The following is a 20,442-nucleotide window of genomic DNA, read 5'->3' as shown; positions in this document are numbered from 1 at the left end:
ATTCTTAAAATCATGCATTTGAAGTTCATTTTATTTGCCTTCTGGCTTTTGAATCCCTATGGTTAATTTTTTCCAGTTTCTTGGAGATTCTGGTATAGTCACATGACTCCATTTTTTTCAAAAAAACCCATCAGATATTGCAAGCCTCGCAATAAAATCATGGGCATTGGCAACACTAGGACAGAAGCTTCAGTAGAAGTGTGGAGTAGAACTAGCCAGGAATTTATTGTTTTCTGGTAAAAACAATTTTTTTTTAACAAAAATGAAAGCAAGTACTTTTCTCCTTTTTCTACAATTTTCTCTGAGTTTTTGTTGAAAAAGCAGAAAACACAAAAAATGTGGCCACTCTGACAAAATGTTTGGTTTTACAGAAAAGTTTCACCTGACTGGCCAAATTTTTTATTTTCAAAATTTTGTTGTTTTTAATGAAAACCCGCAAAATGTTTAAAAGAGACATTTCCTTCAAAAATTACTAGTTGGAGGGTGGGGGGGAGCCATTAAAAAAACAAACCAACAAACATTTTGAACAAATAATGTCAACCAGTCCTAGCTAGGAGTGCTAGCCAAGGAGCACTGTTCTGGAGCTGGCTAGAGAGCCAAGGTCCTCAGGCTGTGTAGAGAGTCTGGTATTGTTGATATCCTATGCTATGTTTTGTTGGATTATTTTTGTTTTGTTCATTTTCTCCATACTGTTGTGGGTGCGAAGGACACCTTATTCTCTCCCCACCCTCCGCACTCCCTCCCAATAAAAATCCCACACCTACCCCAACAATAAAATCCAGACAACCTCTTAGCACAGCAGACCACCCTGTTATGACCAAAGATCTTCATGTCACTTGCAGTGAGGTTAAGATAAAAGCAGGAAGCAGACCTGTAGAAAGGTAAGGATAAAAGAGGTAAAAAAAAACCCCAAGGGTGATGTCATGATAGGTGTCTATTATAGACCACCTAACCAGGAAGAAAAGATGAATGAAGCTTTAAAAAAAAACAACTAGTAAAATCATCAGTAACACAGGACTTGGCAGTGATGCGGGACTTCAACTACCAAACATGTGTTGGAAAAATAATACAGCAGGGCACAGATTATTCAACAAGTTCTTGGAATACATTGGAGACAATATTTTTTTTTTTAATAACAGAAGATGGAGAAAGGAAGTAGGGGAGAGGCTATTCTAGATTTGATTTTGACAAATAGGGAGAAACTAGTTGAGAATTTGAAGGTGGAAGGCAGCTTGGGTGAAAGTGATTATGAAATGACAGAGTTCATGATTCTAAGGAATGGTAGGAGGGAAAAGAGCTGAATAAAGATAATGGATTTCAGAAGACAAACTTTAGCAAACTCAGAGAATTGATGCATAGGAACCCATGGGAAGGAAGTCTGAAGGGGAAAAGAGTTCAGGAGAGGTGGCGGTTTTTTAAAGAGACGTCAGTAAGGGCTCAAGAGCAAAGTATATCAATGAGTAGGAAAGATAGGAAGTGTGGTAAGAGACCCCCCAGGCTTAAACAGAGATCTTCAATGACCTGAAACTCAAAAAAAGGGTCATACAAAAAATGGAAACTACGTTAAATTACTCCCTGAGGAGTAGGAGTACTTGTGGCACCTTAGAGACTAACAAATTTATTTGAATATAAAATAAACACAAGCACGTAGGGACAAAATTAGAAAGGCCAAGGCAAAAAACAAGATTAAACTAGCTAGGGGCATAAAGGGTTACAAGAAATCATTTTACAAATATATTAGAAACAAGAGGAAGACCAAGGTTTTTGATACTGTCTTACATGACCGTCTCATAAACAAATTAGAGAAATATAATCCAGACGAACGTACTATAAAGTGGGATCGCAATGGGTTGGAAAACCATACTCAGAGACAAGTTATCGATGGTTTGCAATTAAGCTGAAAAGACACATTGAATGAGGTCCAGCAGGGATCTGTCCTGGATCTGATGCTCAATTTCTTCATACGTGATTTGGATAATGGCATAGAAAGTACAATGACAAAGTTTGCAGGCAAAAGTATGAACGCGAAGTACTACGCTTGTGAAGGACTAATTAATTGCACAAATATAAAATGGGAAACAACTGCATAGGAAGGAGTACTGCAGAAAAGGATCTGGGGGGTTATAGTTGATCACAAACTAAATATGGATCATCAATGTAATACTGTTGCAAAAGACTAAACATCATTCTGGGATGTATTAGCAGGAGTGTTGTAAGCAAGACACGAGAACTAATACTTCTGCTCTACTCCGCATTGATAAGACCTCAACCGAAGTAGTTGTGTCCAGTTCTGGGTACCACACTTTGGGAAAGATGTGGACAAACTGGAGAAAGGCCAGAGAAGAGCAAAAAATATGATTAAAGTTCTAGAAAAAAGTGACCTACAAGGAAAGATTGAAAAAAAAAATGGAGTTGTTTAGTCTGGAGAAGAGGACTGAGTGGGGACACAAGGATGTAAAAGGTTCTTGTAAAGAGGAGGATGATAAATGGTTCTCCTTAACCCCTGAGGAGAGAACAAGAAGTAATGTGCTTAAATTTGCAGCAAGGGAGGTTTAGGTTGGACATTAGGAAAAACTTCCTAACTATAAGGATATTTAAGCACTGGAATAAATTGCTCAGGGAGGTTGTGGAATCTCTGTCATTGAAGGTTTTTAAGAACAGGTTAGAACGGGTGGGCAAACTACGGCCCACGGCTGGATCCGGCCCGTGGGATTGCCATCCCTGTGGCACCGCAGGGCCTGCGCCGCTCCCGGAAGCGGCCAGCACTACGTCCCTGTGGCCCCTGGGTGGGGGGGGAAGGCGGAGCAGAGGGCTCTGTGCGCTGGCGTCGCCTGCAGGCACCACCCCCTGCAGCTCCCATTGGCCAGGAATGGGGAACCACAGCCAATGGGAGCTTTGGGGGAGGTACCCGCAGGCAAGGGCAGCGCGCGGAGCCCTCTGCGCCCTCCCCTCCTCCAGAGGCCGCAGGGACGTGGTGCCGGCCGCTTCCAGGAGTGGTGCAGGGCCAGGGCAGGAAGGCAGCCTGCTTGAGTCCCGCTGCATGCGGCTGCCACCTTGGAGCCGCTCAAGGTAAGTGGCGCCGGGCCAGAGCCCACACCGCACACCCTCCTGCACCCTAACCCCCTGTCCTGACCCCGCACCCACACTCCACACCCCCTCCTACTCCCCAACCCCCTGCCCCAGCCCTACATTCAAGGCCCTGCATGCAATTTCCCCACCCACATGTGGCCCTTGGGCCAAAAACTTTGCCCTACCCTGGGTTAGAACAAACACTTTTCAGGGATGGTATAGAAGATAATACTTAGTCTTGCCTCAGTGCAAGGGACTGGACTAGATGACCTATTGAGGTCCCTTCCAGTCCTACATTTCTAAGGCCTGGTCTACACTAACCCCCCAAGTCGAAGTAAGGTACGCAACTTCAGCTACGTGAATAACGTAGCTGAAGTCGACATACCTTAGTTCGAACTTACCGCGGTTCAGACGCGGTCCACACGCGGCAGGCAGGCTCCCCGTCGACTCCGCGGTACTCCTCTCGCCGAGCTGGAGTACCGCAGTCGACGGCAACACTTCCTGGTTCAACTTATCGCGTCCAGACCAGACGCGATAAGTCGAACCCAGAACTTCGATCCCCAGCCGCCGAACTTTAGACCAGCCCTAAGATTCATAGGTGCATAAAAGACACCAGTTCCTCTTTTTAGCAATTTACAGTCTAAATAGGGATGCACAAATAACAAGAGATCATGCTTGGTGTGAGGAAGTTTGGGGGAAGATGGGGAGAGAGAACAAAGAGTAGATATTACAGAGGAATATATATGTGCTCATGGGCAGAAGATCCTGAATTATGCACTATTTTGTTAGTTGGAATTGGATTTTTTTCAGTGAATCTCTCGTAATTAGTGAAAATAACTTGTATGGTAGATCATCCTAAACTGTTCAGAAGAGTCCTCCTTTAAGGAGTAATTTGAGTGAAGGAAATATGATCAACTGGAAACAGTTTGAAACTGAAAACAAAGTTTGAAACTATTCCAAACTTAACGTGCACCACAGAAGAAGGGATAGCTGTGTGAGGAACAAACAAAGGGAGTAGCCAAGTGTCTGGCTTATACTGAGTGAAGGCAATGAGTGGAAAGAGATAAGATCAGGAATGTAAGCGGAAGCAGAGTATTTTTAGAGCCTTTAAAGCAATGATGAGAAACATGAGGGGAAGGTGTCTTTTGGCAGCAGCATTTGTATGGGCTGAGGCCTTCCATGAGAACTGACCCAAGGTATAGAGAAGTGTTGACACTAAGATTTGAAGTAAGGTTAGATTTTTAGATCTGTAGAGGAAGTAGTAATAGGGTGGGTTTGGGGGGGTGGGGATTATAGGCTGGTGTTTGGGGATTGTGTGGATAGTGAAATTGTGAACAATTAAAAAAAGAGTGAGAGGGGGAAGAGTTAAGGGAGGTGGGAGAAGATGAGTTCAGTTCTGGTGATGCTGGGTTTGCATTGGCAGCAGGACATTCAGGATTGAGATGTTTTGGAATCAGAGGTACAAGACAGGTTTTTAAAAAATTCTGAAGTACAATGAAAAGCTTTATAGTTACCAAATTATACTAACATCTCTCATAACGCTTTCATTACTAACTCATGCAGTGTACAAGGAGCAGCTACTTGAAGATGGAAGTAGATGCTTTAATTTCCCTCTGGTTGGCATAAAGTTGACTGCTATCTATCTCTTTAAAAATATGGGAGAAGTTGTAGTCTCCTTTTCTCATGGATTCCCAGAGTCACACATGCTGACCTGGTGGCAGTAATTTGACACTCTGTAGCTTCATTTCTTAAATTTAAGAACTATAGCCAAGATGTCCAAAAATAGGATCTTAAAGTTAGGCTTCTGAGTTTATATGAAACTTCCTAAATAAGTTACTTTCAAAAGTGTTGAGCACCGAGCAGCTCCCACTGAAGTCAGTGGGAGCTGCATAGGGTTGCCAACCCTCCCAGTTTCTCCGGGAGTCTCCATCTCCCGGAGGCTATTGAAGCCAATCCGGGAGATTTTAGGCTGCTAAAAGTCTGGCGGCGCAGTGAGGCTAAGGCAGGCTCCTTGCCTACCCTGGTCCCACGCTGCTCCCAGAAGCGGCCAGCATGTCCCTGCTCCCCTGCGGCCCCAGGGTGCGGGGGCAGGAAGACTCTGCAGCTCCCATTGGCTAGGAGCTGCGGCCAATGGGAGCTGCGGAGTCGGGGTGGGGGCACCGTGTGTAGACCGCCTGCCTCTTCTCCCCCCCCCGCCACCTTCCCCCTGCGGATGCAGGGACATGCAGGCCACTTCCGGAGGCAGCACGGGACCAGGGCAGGCAGAGAGTCTGCCATAGCCCCGCTGCGCCGACAACCAGGATCCGCCTGAGATAAGCACCACCCAGACGGAGCCCATACCCCTCACCCCCTCTTGCACCCCAACCCCCTGCCCCAGGCTCAACCTGGAGCCCCCTACCACACTTTGAACCCCTCAGCCCACACCCCAACCCCCTGCCCTAGCCTGGTGAAAGCAAGTGAGGGTGGGGGAGAGTGAGCGACAGAGGGAGGGGTGATGAAGTGCGTGGGGCGGGGCCACGAAGATGGGGGCAGGGTGTTTGGGTTTGTGTGATTAAACAGTTGGCAGGGTGTTCAGCATTTTGAAAATAAGATTGGTGACTTGGCTCCTTTATTTAAAAACTTTGCCTTTTATTAAATGACTCTCAGCCTTTTTTATGCATTGGTTCTGGTATTAACTTTGGCTGCTTCTCTCATTTTGTGGGCTGTATAAATTACAAAACTTATATGCATTCTATCTCCCTGTCTTATTTTTCGTTGTTTTTGTTTGCAGTCCACTCCTTTGCATCTAGCAGCAGGCTACAACAGAGTTCGAATAGTCCAGCTTTTGCTTCAACATGGTGCTGATGTTCATGCAAAGGACAAGGGGTATGTATATCAGTTTTTAATTCATTCTCTGGTTTCACTAGTTAGTTACCTTTTAAGAATTATTTTTATCATTGTTCTGTTGTATGCTGTAATTCTGTCTGTATCTGATAATGAGTTCATCTAAAATTGGAGATGAGAATTGGGGCACAGTTGTTTCCAGAATCAAAATTTATTTTTGTAGTAAATAATCTTTTGTAAGAGCCCAAGTGAGGATTGAAGTGGGATGGTGTGTTCCTTAGTTATGAAGATCTTCTATTTTATGGATTATTCCTTCATTAAATAAGTGCATTTTAAAATCTATATTGCTTGGTTCATTATGGGTCCGCTGTGTTATTGGAAATTCTGTGCACAATTTTGAGTGTTCATGGACTTCTGGTATTATTTTGGCAATAAAAAAATTAATGCAAGGTGTTACAGACAAAAGGCATATTCAGTTACGCTTTTCTGCGACCTGATTATCTTGTCAGGTGTATGTATGACAGCTCCATGAGATTTGCACGTGCACAAGTGATGAGATAAACAAGCACCTAGTTTCACAGCTATTACCAGCAGTAAACATCATATGAAGAGAAGAGAGCAGAGCAGTCTTTTCTAAAGTGAATTAACATATTTCATAGATTACTCAAGCTAGTTAAGTCCAAAGCTGACTGCGAAGAGTAACAAAGGGATCTCAAAAAACTGGGTGAGTGGGCAAGAAAATGGCAGATGAAATTCAGTGTTGTTAAGTGCAAAGTAATGCACAGTAGAAAACAAAATCCCAACTATATGGGATCTAAATTAGCTGTTACCACTGAAGAAAGAGATCTTGGAGTCATTCTGGATAGTTCTCTGAAAACATCTGTGCAATGTGCAGCATCAGTCAAAAAAGCTAGCAAAATGTTAGGAACCATTGGGAAAGGGATAGAAAATAAGAAAAGAAAACATCATATTGTCTCGCCATAAATCACTCACACCTAGAACATTGCATGCAGTTCTGATTACTCCTTCTCAAATGAAATATATTAGAGTTGGAAAAAGTACGGAGAAGGGCAACAAAAATGATTGGGGGTATGGAAAAGCTTCTGTATAAGGAGAGATTAAGAAAACTGGGCCTTCTTCAGCTTAGAAAAGATGACTGAGTCCTATGATAGAGGTCTGTAATATCACTAATGGTGTGGAGAAAATGAATAGGGAAGTGTTAACTTATACCTTCATGCAGCACAAGAACTAGCAGTCACCCAATGAAATTAGTAGGCAACAGATTTAAAACAAACAGACGGAAGTACTGCTTCATACAACACACAGTCAATCTTTGGAACTCGTTGCCAGGGGTGTTGTGAAGGCCAATGATATAAAAAGTTCAAAAAATAATTGTGTAATTTCATGGCGGGTAGGTCCATGAATGGCTATTAGCCAAGCTGATCAGGGATGCAACCGTATGCTCTAGGTGTCCCTAAACCTCTGCCTGCTAGAAGCTAGAACCGGACGACAGGGATGTATCACTTGATAATTACCCTATTCTGTTCATTCCATCTGACACTGGCCACTGTCAGGAGACAGGATATTGGGCTAGATGGACCATTGTTTCGATCCAGTATGGCCATTCTTATGTTCTTATATGGTAAGTGTGGTAGTTATATAAAATTCTATGGCGGGGGGGGGGGGAGAGGGGGCGGCACATGATTTTTGTTCTCTTGGTATGTTGAATCTGTAGATTTATTTCCAGAGTGGTTCTAAATGATGGTCTGATGGGATTTTTTATTTGTAGTCAAGATCAGCACCCTGTTGTTGTAGGTGCTGTATATATACTTAGTAAAAGTCACTCCTGATCCCAAACAGCGTACTTTTATATTTATAGAATTCAGAAAAGAAAAGGAGCTGTCAGGCCGTCTTGTCCATCTGTCTGCCAACATGGGAAGTTCTCTGTTAATTATCTAATGTTATCGCCAGTGTTAAATGAGAACTTGAGCCCCCAGGTCTCTTAAATGAAAAGCTCAGTTTACTTTGGGCATGTCTATACTACATTTTAAAACCTGTGGCAGCAAGTCTTAAACCTTGGATCTACAGACTCGGGCTCACACTACAGTGCTAAGAACAGCAGAGTAGACATTGCAGCACGGGCTGGAGCTTGGGCTCTGTAGTCCACCCTGGGCTTCAGAGCCCAAGCCTCAACTTCTATGCTGCTTTTTTTAGCACCCTAGTGCAAGCCCATAGACCTTGGCTCTGAAACTTGCTGCCATGTGTTTTAAAACTCAGCGTAGACATATACAAAGTCTCTCTAAAACAATTCTAAGTTTATTGGAACATTTGGAGATTGATTTGTAGCACTTTCATCTGTATATTTGCTTCTATTTTCTGTCAAAGAAGTTATGAAACTAACTATGGAGCATTGTATATAAAGTTTCAAAATGAATAATGTTCAAGGTGAATATTCTGTATACTTGCATGTGGTGGTAAGCATTTTTTTTAATAGTGTTACACCATTCCAAACGCTAATCAACTGAGAGAGAATTTCAGGATAAACAGACTTATGAACAATGGTCTGAAGTTAGAATTATCTATTTGAAAAATGTATTGTAGGCACAAACTAGGTGGCTTGAGAGTTGGTATCAGTAACTTAGGGTAGTATACATTACAGGGATATGTTGCATTTATTCCAAAACCAACTATTATAAACATAGGAAATTCAAAGTCGAGTCAAGTTTAAATTTAAAGTAATCTAAACACGTTAAGATATGTTAGGGCACCCAAACAACATTAACTTTGCCCTTTAATGACACCATGTGATTATGATTGACATATTTTAGTGTTTGTGGACCTAGATTAGATTGAACTGATTTTTATGGACACTTTTCAAAATGGATGCTGTCTCCGATTGTTCTCAGCGAGGACTCAGGCCAAGGGTTCTCCTAGTCAGGGGCGGCTCTATGTTTTTTTGCCGCACCAAGCACAGCAGTCAGGCAGCCTTCGGCGGCATGCCTGCTGGCGGTCCGCGGTCACGCGGATTCGGCGGTGTTTCTGCAGGTGATCTGCCAGTCCCATGGCTTCGGCATACCCACTGCCGAATTGCCGCTGAAACCGCGGGACTGGCAGACCTCCTGCAGGCACGCCGCCGAAGGCCGCCTGACTGCCGCCCTCACAGCGGCTTGCCGTCCCAGGCACGTGCTTGCTGCGCTGGTGCCTGGAGCCGCCCCTGCTCCTAGTTAAGATGCCTGTCCATTGCGTCCCAATTAGAATGAAGTCAAGCTGCCCCAGGGAAGATAGGAGAGAAAATATGCAGTCAAAAGGCAGATAGGGACACTGAAGAAGAGCAGGTGAATGGGGGCAGTAGCCCTCTTTACTAAGGGCACCTGGTGGTCTCAGTCCTACTGAGAACACTAGAAGATGGCAGGTATTTTGAAAGATAGCAATTTTTTGTGGAATTCTCTGATGTGGAAACTTATATTCTTCAGCCTCTATTTCTCAGCTTTCAAATATAAAAAAATAACAATGGAAAATAACTGAGAATTCTAAAAACATTTCTTCAAAAGTAGCTTATGTTGAAGAGTTTAGTGATCTTTAACTACCTGGGAAGTTTGAAGGGTATGCATTGTTCCTCTGTTAAGATAAGTAGGGACTGTGGATGCTATATTTATTAAATAACCTAATTCAAATTAATTTAAATTCCTAAATGAATGATTTTACTTGTAAATTTTCAGAATATTTATTTGATACTCAGAATAAGTGCTGTAATTTTGGAGAGGGTATATTTCATACATAACAAACAGGTTGATCTTCTGCTTTAAGTACAATACTCAACCATATCTGTGGAGCCACAAATGCCATATGAACGTTTGGTCCATCTAGCCCAATGGTCCATCTAACCCAGTATCCTGTCTTCCGACAGTGGCCAATGCCAGGTGCCCCAGAGGGAATGAACCGAACAGGTAATCCTCAAGTGATCCATCCCCTATCTCCCATTACCAGCTTCTGGAAAACAGAGGTTAGGGACACCATCCCTGCCCATCCTGGCTAATAGTCGTTGATGGAACTATCCTCCATGAATGTATCTAGTTCTTTTTTGAACCCTGTTATAGTCTTGGCTTCACAACATCTTCTGGCAAAGAGTTTCACAGGTTGACTGTGTGTTGTGTGAAGAAGTACTTCCTTTTGTTTCTTTTAAACTTGCTGCCTATTAATTTCATTTGGTGATCCCTAGTTCTTGTGTTATGAGAAAGTGTCCCATTTTGGTTTACCTGCACACACAATTCATTTTGTTTTATTGCTTGTCACTTTTGCCCTGCTTTTCAAATTTATGGATTTCTCATTATATATGACCTTTGCTTATAATTAGACCCATGTCATTTGCTTTACCACTTTCATTTTCAAGTGCAGACTCCAGTGACGTTACTGTACAGAAATTCCAATAGCCCTCAAATAGGTGTGAAATTTCTACAAGTATATATGTTTAAGTGTATAACTTACTTCAGAAAAATGCAGCAATCAGCTCATCCCATAGTCTGGAGTAATTATATCAGTCTGCTGCCTATAATTTTTTACATCTTCATAATACACCTAGCAGCCAGATAACCTTATATGGGGACTTCTCCCTTAACATACCATTTGAAATAACTGTGGTTGTACATAGACCAGAGTACTTGCCTTCACCAAGATTAAAATGTAATGTAGCTTTTTTTTCCCTTTCTGGCTGCAAGAAAGATCATTCTGAATGCAATGAGTGCTATTTCTTAACAGTAATATATGGTAGATTAAACACCTATGTTACATTACTCAAAAATGTTTTTAATGCTATTCTTAACCAGTGCATTATTTTGGAAATAAATGTAAATGTATTTGGTTAAGATTCCATTTGATTTTGATATCTGCAAATTTTACAGCATGAAAATAGTTCAAAAATCTTTGAAAATGCTTCCTAGAGATGTAATTTTATTTTGTTTTATTTAATCTAGCGGACTTGTACCTCTTCATAATGCATGTTCATATGGACATTTTGAAGTCACAGAATTGTTACTTAAGGTAAGTGGAGAAATGGAAGATTACGTAAGCATTGCAATATTGCAAAATTATGGAGAGAGATGGTTACTTCATACAATAGTTAAGGCTGTAGCCTTATTTCTGTTTTAAAAAGAAATCCTGATTTTCACACCTATAATAAATTATTTCAATGGTGTGGGGCTTTGGGGCTTTAGACATGCACCTGTACCACTGAATTAAGTATGTGTTTTTCCACATAATCTCTGCAGCCAAGCATTAGAATTTAATTAACTAGAATTTTTTTGAAGCAAAGGTGTCTTATTAAAAATTAAGTTCATTGCAAATTTCAGATTTTGGTAGATGAAGATAAATCAATAATTTTTCATTCCATTTGAAAATAACTTAACGAGTGTTAAAGTTATTAAAATGAAACTTTTGTGATCTTTGTCATGGTTATTTTTTTTTTTTACTAACAAAAACATTTCTTTCCCACTCCTAGCATGGAGCCTGTGTTAATGCTATGGATCTCTGGCAGTTTACCCCCTTACATGAAGCTGCTTCCAAGAATCGTGTAGAAGTCTGCTCTTTGTTGCTTAGTCATGGTGCAGATCCAACACTGGTCAACTGCCATGGCAAGAGTGCTGTCGATATGGCTCCAACACCTGAGCTAAGGGAGAGACTGACTTGTATGTGAAAAAATTATCAACTGTGAAATAATTATTAATATAAACTGACTGACCTTTCAGCCCAGTTCCTTGTTAGTAATGGGAAAATGCAAAACAACAGGATATAGAGGTCTCCATTTCTCACTTCTAAACTTGTAGACATCTATACATGTTCTCCTTCATGAAACTGCCTTTATTCATAGAGTTTAAGGCAGAAGGGACCATTAGATCTTCTCTGAGCTCCTGCACAACACAGGCCAGGGAATTTCACTTAGTTACCCCTGTAGTAATCCCTATAACCAGAGGCGGATTAAGGTTTCCTGGGGCCAGAGCAACTGCGGGGGGAGGGGGGGGCCCTCCACTCCCCACCCCACCCCTTCTGCCTGTGGCCATGCCCACAGCCCCACCTCTTTCTGCTCCTTCCCTGGGGCCCACCCCTGTTCCACCCAAGGGTCCCCCCATTCTCCCCCTCCACTGCAGCCCTGCAACCCCTTTTCCTCCTTTCTCCCCTTTCCCCCCTCTGCGGCCCCAAGACCGGAGAAGCTCTGTCCCCGCACCATGGCCCTGGGACGCAGCAGGGAGTGAGAGCTCCTCCAGTCCCAGGGCTGCAGTGGGGGTCTGGGTGATGAGGGTCAGGGCACAGGGGTTTCTCCCCCTTCACCCTCTCCCCGGCATTTCCGCCAGAGAGCAGGGTTCTGCTGTGAACATAAGAACGGCTGTACTCGGTCAGACCAAAGATCCATCCAGCCCAGTATCCTGTCTACCAACAGTGACCAATGCCAGGTGCCCCAGAGGGCGTGAACCTAACAGGTAATGGTCAAGTGATCTCTCTCCTGCCGTCCATCTCCACCCTCTGACAAACAGAGGCTAGGGACACCATTCCTTACCCATCCTGGCTAATAGCCATTAATGGACTTAACCTCCATGAATTTATCCAGTTCTCTTTTAAACGCTGTTATAGTGCTAGCCTTCACAACCTCCTCAGGCAAGGAGTTCCACAAGTTGACTGTGCGCTGTGTGAAGAAGAACTTTCTTTTATTTATTTTATACCTGCTGCCCATTAATTTCATTTGGTGACCCCTAGTTCTTATATTATGGTAACAAGTAAATAACTTTTCCTTATTCACTTTCTCCACATCACTCATGATTTTATATACCTCTATCATATCCCCCCTTAGTCTCCTCTTTCCAAGCTGAAGAGTCCTAGCCTCTTTAATCTCTCCTCATATGGGACCCGTTCCAAACCCCTAATCATTTTAGTTGTCCTCTGAACCTTTTCTAGTGCCAGTATATCTTTTTTGAGATGAGGAGACAACATCTGTACACAGTATTCAAGATGTGGGCGTACCATGGATTTATATAAGGACAATAGGATATTCTCAGTCTTATTCTCTATCCCCTTTTTAATGATTCCTAACATCCTGTTTGCTTTTTTGACCGCCTCTGCACACTGCGTCGACGTCTTCAGAGAACTATCCACGATGACTCCAATATCTCTTTCCTGATTAGTTGTAGCTAAATTAGCCCCCATCATATTGTATGTATAGTTGGCGTTATTTTTTCCAATGTGCATTACTTTACATTTATCCACATTAAATTTCATTTGCCTATAATTTGGGTTTGACTAAAGCATATCTTCCAGAAAGTCATCCAGTCTTGATCTGAAGACTTCAAGAGATAGAGAATTCACCACTTTCCTTGGTAGTCTGTTCCAATCACCCGCTCTGTTAAAAATGTGTGCTTTAATTCTAATTTGAATTTGGCTGGCGTTAACTTATAGCTATTGGTTCTTGTTATGCCTGCCCCTGGGAGATTAAACGGTCCTTTGGTACCCAGTCTTTTCTTCCCATGAAGATACTTATACACTGTAGTTAAGTCACCTCTGGATCTTCTCTTTGACAAGCTAAGCAACTGAGCTCTGTTAGTCTCTCACACTAAGGCATTTTTTCCAGCCCTTGAATCATTTGTGATTCATCTCTGCGCCCTCTTCAAATTTTCAGCATCCTTTTTAAAATGTGGGTACCAGCACTAAACACGGTTTTCCAGTATCTGTCTCACCAGTGCCGTCTACAGAGGTAAAATCACCTCCTCGCTCCTACTCACTGTTTATGCATCCAAGAATCTCATTGGTCCTCTTTGCCACAGTATTGCACTGGAAGCTCATGTTGCGTTACTTCTCCACTGTGACACCAAAATGCTTTTCATTAGGGCTGTGAAATGATTAACAAAATTAATTGAGATTAATCGTGAGATTAAAAAATAATTGCAATTAATTGCAGTTTTAATCTCACTGTTAAATAATAGAATATTGATTGTTTAAATATTTTTTGGTGTTTTCTACGTTTTCAAATATATTTATTTCAATTACAACACAGAATACATAGTGTACAGTTCTCATTTTATATTATTTTTCATTACAAATATTTGCACTGTAAAAAGATAAACAAGTAGTATTTTTCTATTCACCTCATATGAGTACTGTAGTGCTTTTTATCGTGAAAGTGCGACTTACAAATGTAGAATTTTTTAATTTTTCTTTTACATAGCTACACTCAAAAATAAAACAGGGTAAAACTTTACAGCCTACAGATTCACTCAGTCCTACTTCTTGTTCAGCCAATCGCCAAGACAAATACGTTTGTTTACATTTACAGAAGATAATACTGCCTGCTTCTTATTTACAATGTCACTTGAAAAGGAGAACAGGTGTTCACATGGCTCTGTTGTAGCTGGCATTGCAAGGTATTTATGTGCCTGATATGCTAAATATTTGTATGACCCTTCATGCTTCGACCACCATTCTAGAGGACATGCTTCCATGCTGATGATGGGTTCTATTCAATAATGATCCAAAGCAGTGCAGTCTGATGCACATTCATTTCCATCATCTGAGTCAGATGCCACCAATAGAAGGTTGATTTTCTTTTTAGGTGGTTTGGGTTCTGTAGTTTCCAAATCGGAGTGTTGCTCTTGTAAGACTTTTGACAGCATGCTCCACACCTCATCCCTTTTGGAAGGCATTTCAGATTCTTAAACCTTGGGTCCAGTGCTGTAGCTCTCTTTAGAAATCTCATTCTGGTACCTTCTTTGCGTTTTGTCAAATATGCAATTAAAGCATTCTTAAATTGAACAACATATGATGGGTTGTCATCCGAGACTGCTGTGGAAGTAGAGAAATATATGGCAGAATGTGGGTAAAAGCAGGAGACATATAATTGTCCCCCAAGGAGTTCAGTCACAAATTTAATTAACACATTTGTTTAAAGAGCATCATCAGCATGGAAGCATGTCCTCTGGAATGGTGGTCGAAGCATGAAACTTCTGTCACCTGCTTCTCATACCACTCTGACACACCCCATTCTGACAGCTCCATCGTTACCGCCATTTGTGGAAGTCTCCAGTTCTGAGGATACAAATGTTTGGCGTGGCCCACCACTTCTGTTCCAGAAGCATGACTACTGAAGGGTTCCGATGGCACCGTGACAGTTCCCCACTTTGCCTTACCCACAGAGGTAGTACCCAGCTCTTTGAGCACAGGCTCAATAGCAGCAGGATCGACCGGGTTGGTCATATTGGAGCTCATGGCCTCAGTATTCACCTTGAGAGCGGTCCCGTTCAACTTGGGAGGATTCCCTATCTCACTCCTACAACCTTCGTCCAGTTAGACGTTCGGACATGGGGTTAGAGGATGCACTGATTAGCCCGATTCTTATGGTACTGGCGGATCTGAAGAGATTCCCTTGGTCGTCTCCAAATGTTGCCATGTCATCGACACCTTCCTCGCCATGAGACGACTGACGGTTTCAAGAGCTGATACAGAGGATAGCCAATGCTCTTGATCCTACTAGAAGTAGTGCAGGACAGTCAGCATCAGCTACTAGACATTCTGCACACATCAGTACTGGCAAGGGTGGCTCTACCAATCAGTGAGGCCATTCTTTAACTGGCATGCACCATGTGGCATACCTTGACCATATGCACACTGACCCCGAATGGGGGCCGAGAAAAGATGGGCCGAGAGAAGATACTACGTCCCCCCTAAGGGGGCAGAATTTCTATTTTCATACCCTCCACCTAACTTCTTGGTGATACAGGCTGAGTCAGAGTAGATGAAACAACACCAGTGCTCCACCTTGGCAGACAGGGAGGGTAAGACTTTGGACCTTATGGGTCAAAGGTCTTCTCGGCTGGACTACAGTTCTGGACCTCTAACTACTTGGCACTGATGGCCAATTATGACTTTATAAACTATGGCCAGATGAAAGGCTTAAGGTCAGGCTTGACAAAGCCCTGGCTGGGATGATTTAATTGGAGATTGGTCCTGCTTTGAGCAGGGGGTTGGACTAGATGACCTCCTGAGGTCCCTTCTAACCCTGATATTCTATGATTCTATGAAAGACTTTACAGACAAGTTACCCCAGCAGGATCATAATCGCTTCCAGGCAATTTTACAGGAAAGCAGTTGGTCACCATATCCATACTTCAGGCTGCAGCTGATTCAGCGGACACATCCTCACATGTATTAGCAATGGGAATTGTCATGAAGAGGGAATCCTGGTTACAATCCTCAGCTTTCCCTAGAGAGGTGCAAAACACAATCCAAGTACCTTCCATTTGACGGGTCAGACCTCTTGAACCAGAAAACTGATGATTACTTACACTCACTAAAAGATTCTAGAGCCACTTACAATCCGTGGGCATTTATACACTGGCACCAAATAGAAAATGTTATTGCCTACCGCCAAGCCAATGCTGTAGAACACCACATTTCTATCACCTATAAGCCTCCTCAGAAGCGCCATAAGGTGCACAGAACCCATCTGCCTGTTTGGGCAACACAGACCCCTGCACAACAACTCAATTGTTGTGGAAATGGTATTTCTGAGTGTGGCTAGAGAGCTGTCAGCCACTCCGTATACCAATGTTCCTACCATCAACCTCTTTTGGGGGGTCATCTCAAACTCTTTCTACCATCATGGAGAGCTATAGCAGTGGACAAGCGGGTCCTGGACATCGTTCGACGCAGCTACACCCTCGAATTTATGATGAAATCTCCTCCACATCCCTCCCTGAGATCACTCTACATGATAGTATTCTTACTAGGGCTGTCGACTAATCGCAGTTTACTCCCGCGATTAACTCAAAAAAATTAATCGTAATTAAAAAAAAATTGTGATTAATCGCACTGTTAAACAATAGAATACCAATTGAAATTTATTAAATATTTTGGATGTTTTTCTACATTTTCTTATATATTGTATTCTGTGTTGTAATCGAAATCAAAGTGTATATTATTTTTGATTACAAAAATTTGCACTGTAAAAATGATAAACATAAATAGTATTTTACTCATACAATACTGTAGTGCAATCTCTTTAATCGTGAAAGTGCAACTTGCAGATGTTTTTTGTTATATAACTGCACTCAAAAACAAAACCGTGTAAAACTTCAGATCCTGAAAGTCCACTCAGTCCTACTTCTTGTTCAGCCAATCGCTAAGACAAACAAGTTTGTTTACATTTACAGGAGATAATGCTGCCCTTTTCTTATTTACGTCACCAGAAAGTGAGAACAGGCATTTGCATGGCACTTTTGTAACTGGCATTGCAAGGTATTTACATGCCAGATATGCTAAACATTTGTGTGCCCCTTCATGCTTCGGTCACCATTCCAGATGACATGCTTCTATGTTAGGATGCTTGTTAAAAAAAATTGCGTTAATTACATTTGTGACTGAACTCCTTGGGGGAGAGTGTTTTTGTACATAATTCTACATTTGTAAGTTCAACTTTCATGATAAAGAGATTACACTACAGTACTTGTATTAGGTGGATTGAAAAATACTATTTCTTTTGTTTTTTACAGTGCAAATACTCGTAATCAAAAATAAATATAAAATGAGCACGGTACACTTTGTAATCTGCATTGTAATTGAAATCAATATATTTGAAAATGTAGAAAACATCCCAAAATATTTAAATAAATGGTATTCTATTATAGTTTAACAGTGCAATTAATCGTGGGATTAATTTTTTTAATCGCTTGACAGCCCTAAATCTTACCCTTGAGATGGACTCCCTCCTGCAGAGACGAGCAGTGGAACCAGTCCCTGCTCCCTTTCAGGACACCGGGTTCTATCCCGACTACTTCCTGGTACCCAAGAAGAAGGAAGATGGAGACCCATTTTGGATCTCCAACTCCTCAACTGCTGAAGTCACAAGCCATCATTCCCTTGCTAGAAAAAGGTATGGGGTTTATGGCTCTTGATATCCTGACCCACAGGTGATTCCTGAGGTTCAAGATAGGACCTCGACACTTCGAACACATGGTTCTCCCATTCAGTCCTTGTCTTCCTCTATCTGGATGACTGGCTGCTAGCAGCGCAGCGCAGTCCAGAGAGGAAGCTCGAGCATCAACATCTCAGCTTCTTCGACTCCTCCCTAGGAGTGAGCATTAATGTCGAAAAATCGACTTTGCACCTTATTCAGTCCCTGGAATTCATAGGAGCTCGCATCGATGTAGCTTCTTCACGAGTTATCTGCCATGGACAGATTCCAGAGCCTACTGGACCAAATAGTAACCTCTAATCCTTTGGTTTCAGCCAGGACCTGCCTTTCCCTCCTAGGGCACATGATGTACGCATATGTCACGCCATTTGCCCAGCTGTATCTTTGATGTCTACAGCTATGACTGCAAAGGATTTACTCTCTCATACAGCAATCCATGGACACTATACTCATTGTCCTGCTGGAAGACATCTCCTCACTTTGGTGGTGGAGAGACCCGCTACAAGTCTGCTCCAGATGCCCTTCCTCCCATCTTTGTTGAGCGTGACAGTCATAACGGACATGTCACTCGCAGGTTGGGGCGCTCACATGGGAGATCACATGGCACAAAGCATCTAGATCACGCAAGAGGTCAGGATGCACATAAACATACCGGGACTTCGGGCAGTGCACAAAGCATGTCATGTGTTCTTACCAGCTATCCGTTATCACCACATCCTCATCACTTGAGACACCACCACCACCACCACCACAGTATACTACATAAACAAACATGGAGGCATAAGATGCCCAGCACTGTGCATGGAGGCGATATGCCTATGGAAATGGTACATAGCATATCATATCCTTTTATTGGCAACCTCCCTGCCTGGCATCACAGAATACCAAGTGCACCCAGTATTGCTGAAGAGGGGACATGGTCCCCACTCACAAGGTGACACTCTGATCGTCAGTTAGTTGGACTGAAAGAACTATGCTTTCTCCTCCATACCACTCCTATCGTGTTCCCTCCACAAACTCTGTCAGGAGAGAGCGATGGCCATTTTGATGGCCCTGTTCTTGCCTTGCCAGTTCTGGTTCCATCTTCTTCTCCACATGTCAAAGCATTCTACACTCCCGCTCCAGACATTCCCGGAACTGCTCATGCAACACAACTGCAGACTCAGGCACCCAGATCTATGGACGCAACACTGAAAGCTAGGTTTTTGGCTGAATGCCCCCGTTAGCACGAGAATGCCCATTAGCAGTGCAAGACATCCTCTCCAGTAGCCAAAAGGAATCCACGAGATGCTCCTGTAAGGCCAAATGGAAACGTTTCACTTCCTGGGCTGAATGGCAAGGCCTTATCCCCGCAGCCGTGGGCATGCAGATACTCAGTCTATTTTCTCTATCTGAAAATCTTGGGTCTCGCTCTCAGCTCCATCAAAGTTCATGCAGATGCCATTAGCGCTTTCCACCCTCTAGTGGATAGACATTCAATTTTTATGCACCTCTTGACTGCCTGATTCTGGAAGGGCCTTTTATGTAAATACCCGCCCATTCAACCTGTTGCTACCCAGTGGGACCTCAACCTAGTCTTCCTCATTAATGATCCCCTGGCCTCCTGCTCTTTCTCTCCTCTCCATGAAGGTCACTTTCCTTGTTGCCATTACTTCAGCGAGGTGCGTTGGTGAACTGGGAGCCATGGTGGCAGACCCCTTCTCCTTTCACTGCATTCCATAAAGACAATGTCTCACTCTGATTGTATCCAAGTTGCTACCAAAGGTGGTTTTCTGATTCCATCTCAATCAGCCCATACATCTACCTACCTTCTTCCCCAAACCACACGTCTTTCATGGGGAACGGCGACTTCATTCTCTTGATGTACTTGGGGCCCTGGCCTTTTCCCTACAAAGGACAGAGCCATTCTGGAAGTCTCCCAGGCTATCTACTTCCTTTTGTTTGTTTTAAATCTGCTGCGTATTAATTTCATATTTCCATCCAGTGAATCTTTAAATGGGTTTCCAGGTGCATTACACATTGCTATCAATTGTTGAGACAATCCCCACCAGGTGGGATAGGCTCACTCAAGGAGAGTGCAAGCATGAACCACAGCCGTGCATCATGATGTGTCCCATGCAGATATATGTAAGACTGCTAAGTGGAGTTGATAGACACTTTTTCCTCCCACTACGCTCTAGTATATGATTCCACAACAGATGCCTCATTCAGCGCAGCGGTCCTCCATTCTGTGATTCCATCATCTTCCTCGCATTCTCCTCCTAACTACAAACTGCTTGTCAGACACCCTCAGTGGAATACAATAGGGACCATCACTCAAAGAAGAAAGAGAGGTTGCTTGCTGGTAACTGGGGGTTCTTCGAAATATGTGGTCCTTATCTTTATTCCAATCCCAACCTCCTTCCCCACTGCTGCTGTGTATCTGTGGTAGAGAAGGAACTGGAGACACTGGCAGTCCACCCTGCCCTTTATCACCTCAGGCGAAACCACGAGGCAATACATGGGCGCATGTGTGGACCGCCAAACGATACTACTTTCAAAGGTTCTGGCTCCAGGCATATGTGGCATGCACATAACCCTCAGTGGAATACATATAGAGACCA

At 42.9% G+C, this 20,442-nt stretch overlaps 1 protein-coding gene across 1 annotated transcript in view; it reads left to right on the top strand.

The window, feature by feature from the left end:
• TNKS (tankyrase) overlaps positions 1-20,442 on the top strand; it is a 339,823-nt gene that overhangs the window by 229,687 nt on the left and 89,694 nt on the right. Inside the window, exons 6-8 of the mRNA XM_026657642.2 lie at positions 5,840-5,934; positions 10,863-10,929; positions 11,387-11,573. Coding sequence (XP_026513427.1) covers positions 5,840-5,934; positions 10,863-10,929; positions 11,387-11,573 — 349 coding nt within the window. The remainder of the gene's footprint in view (positions 1-5,839; positions 5,935-10,862; positions 10,930-11,386; positions 11,574-20,442) is intronic.

Source organism: Terrapene carolina, unplaced genomic scaffold (assembly GCF_002925995.2).
Source record: "Terrapene carolina triunguis isolate 2854851 unplaced genomic scaffold, T_m_triunguis-2.0 Scaffold258, whole genome shotgun sequence".
In the NCBI taxonomy this organism is placed as follows: Eukaryota; Metazoa; Chordata; order Testudines; family Emydidae; genus Terrapene; species Terrapene triunguis.
The sequence above is the reverse complement of the archived record's forward strand: the minus strand, read 5'-3'. Positions and strand labels throughout refer to the sequence as shown.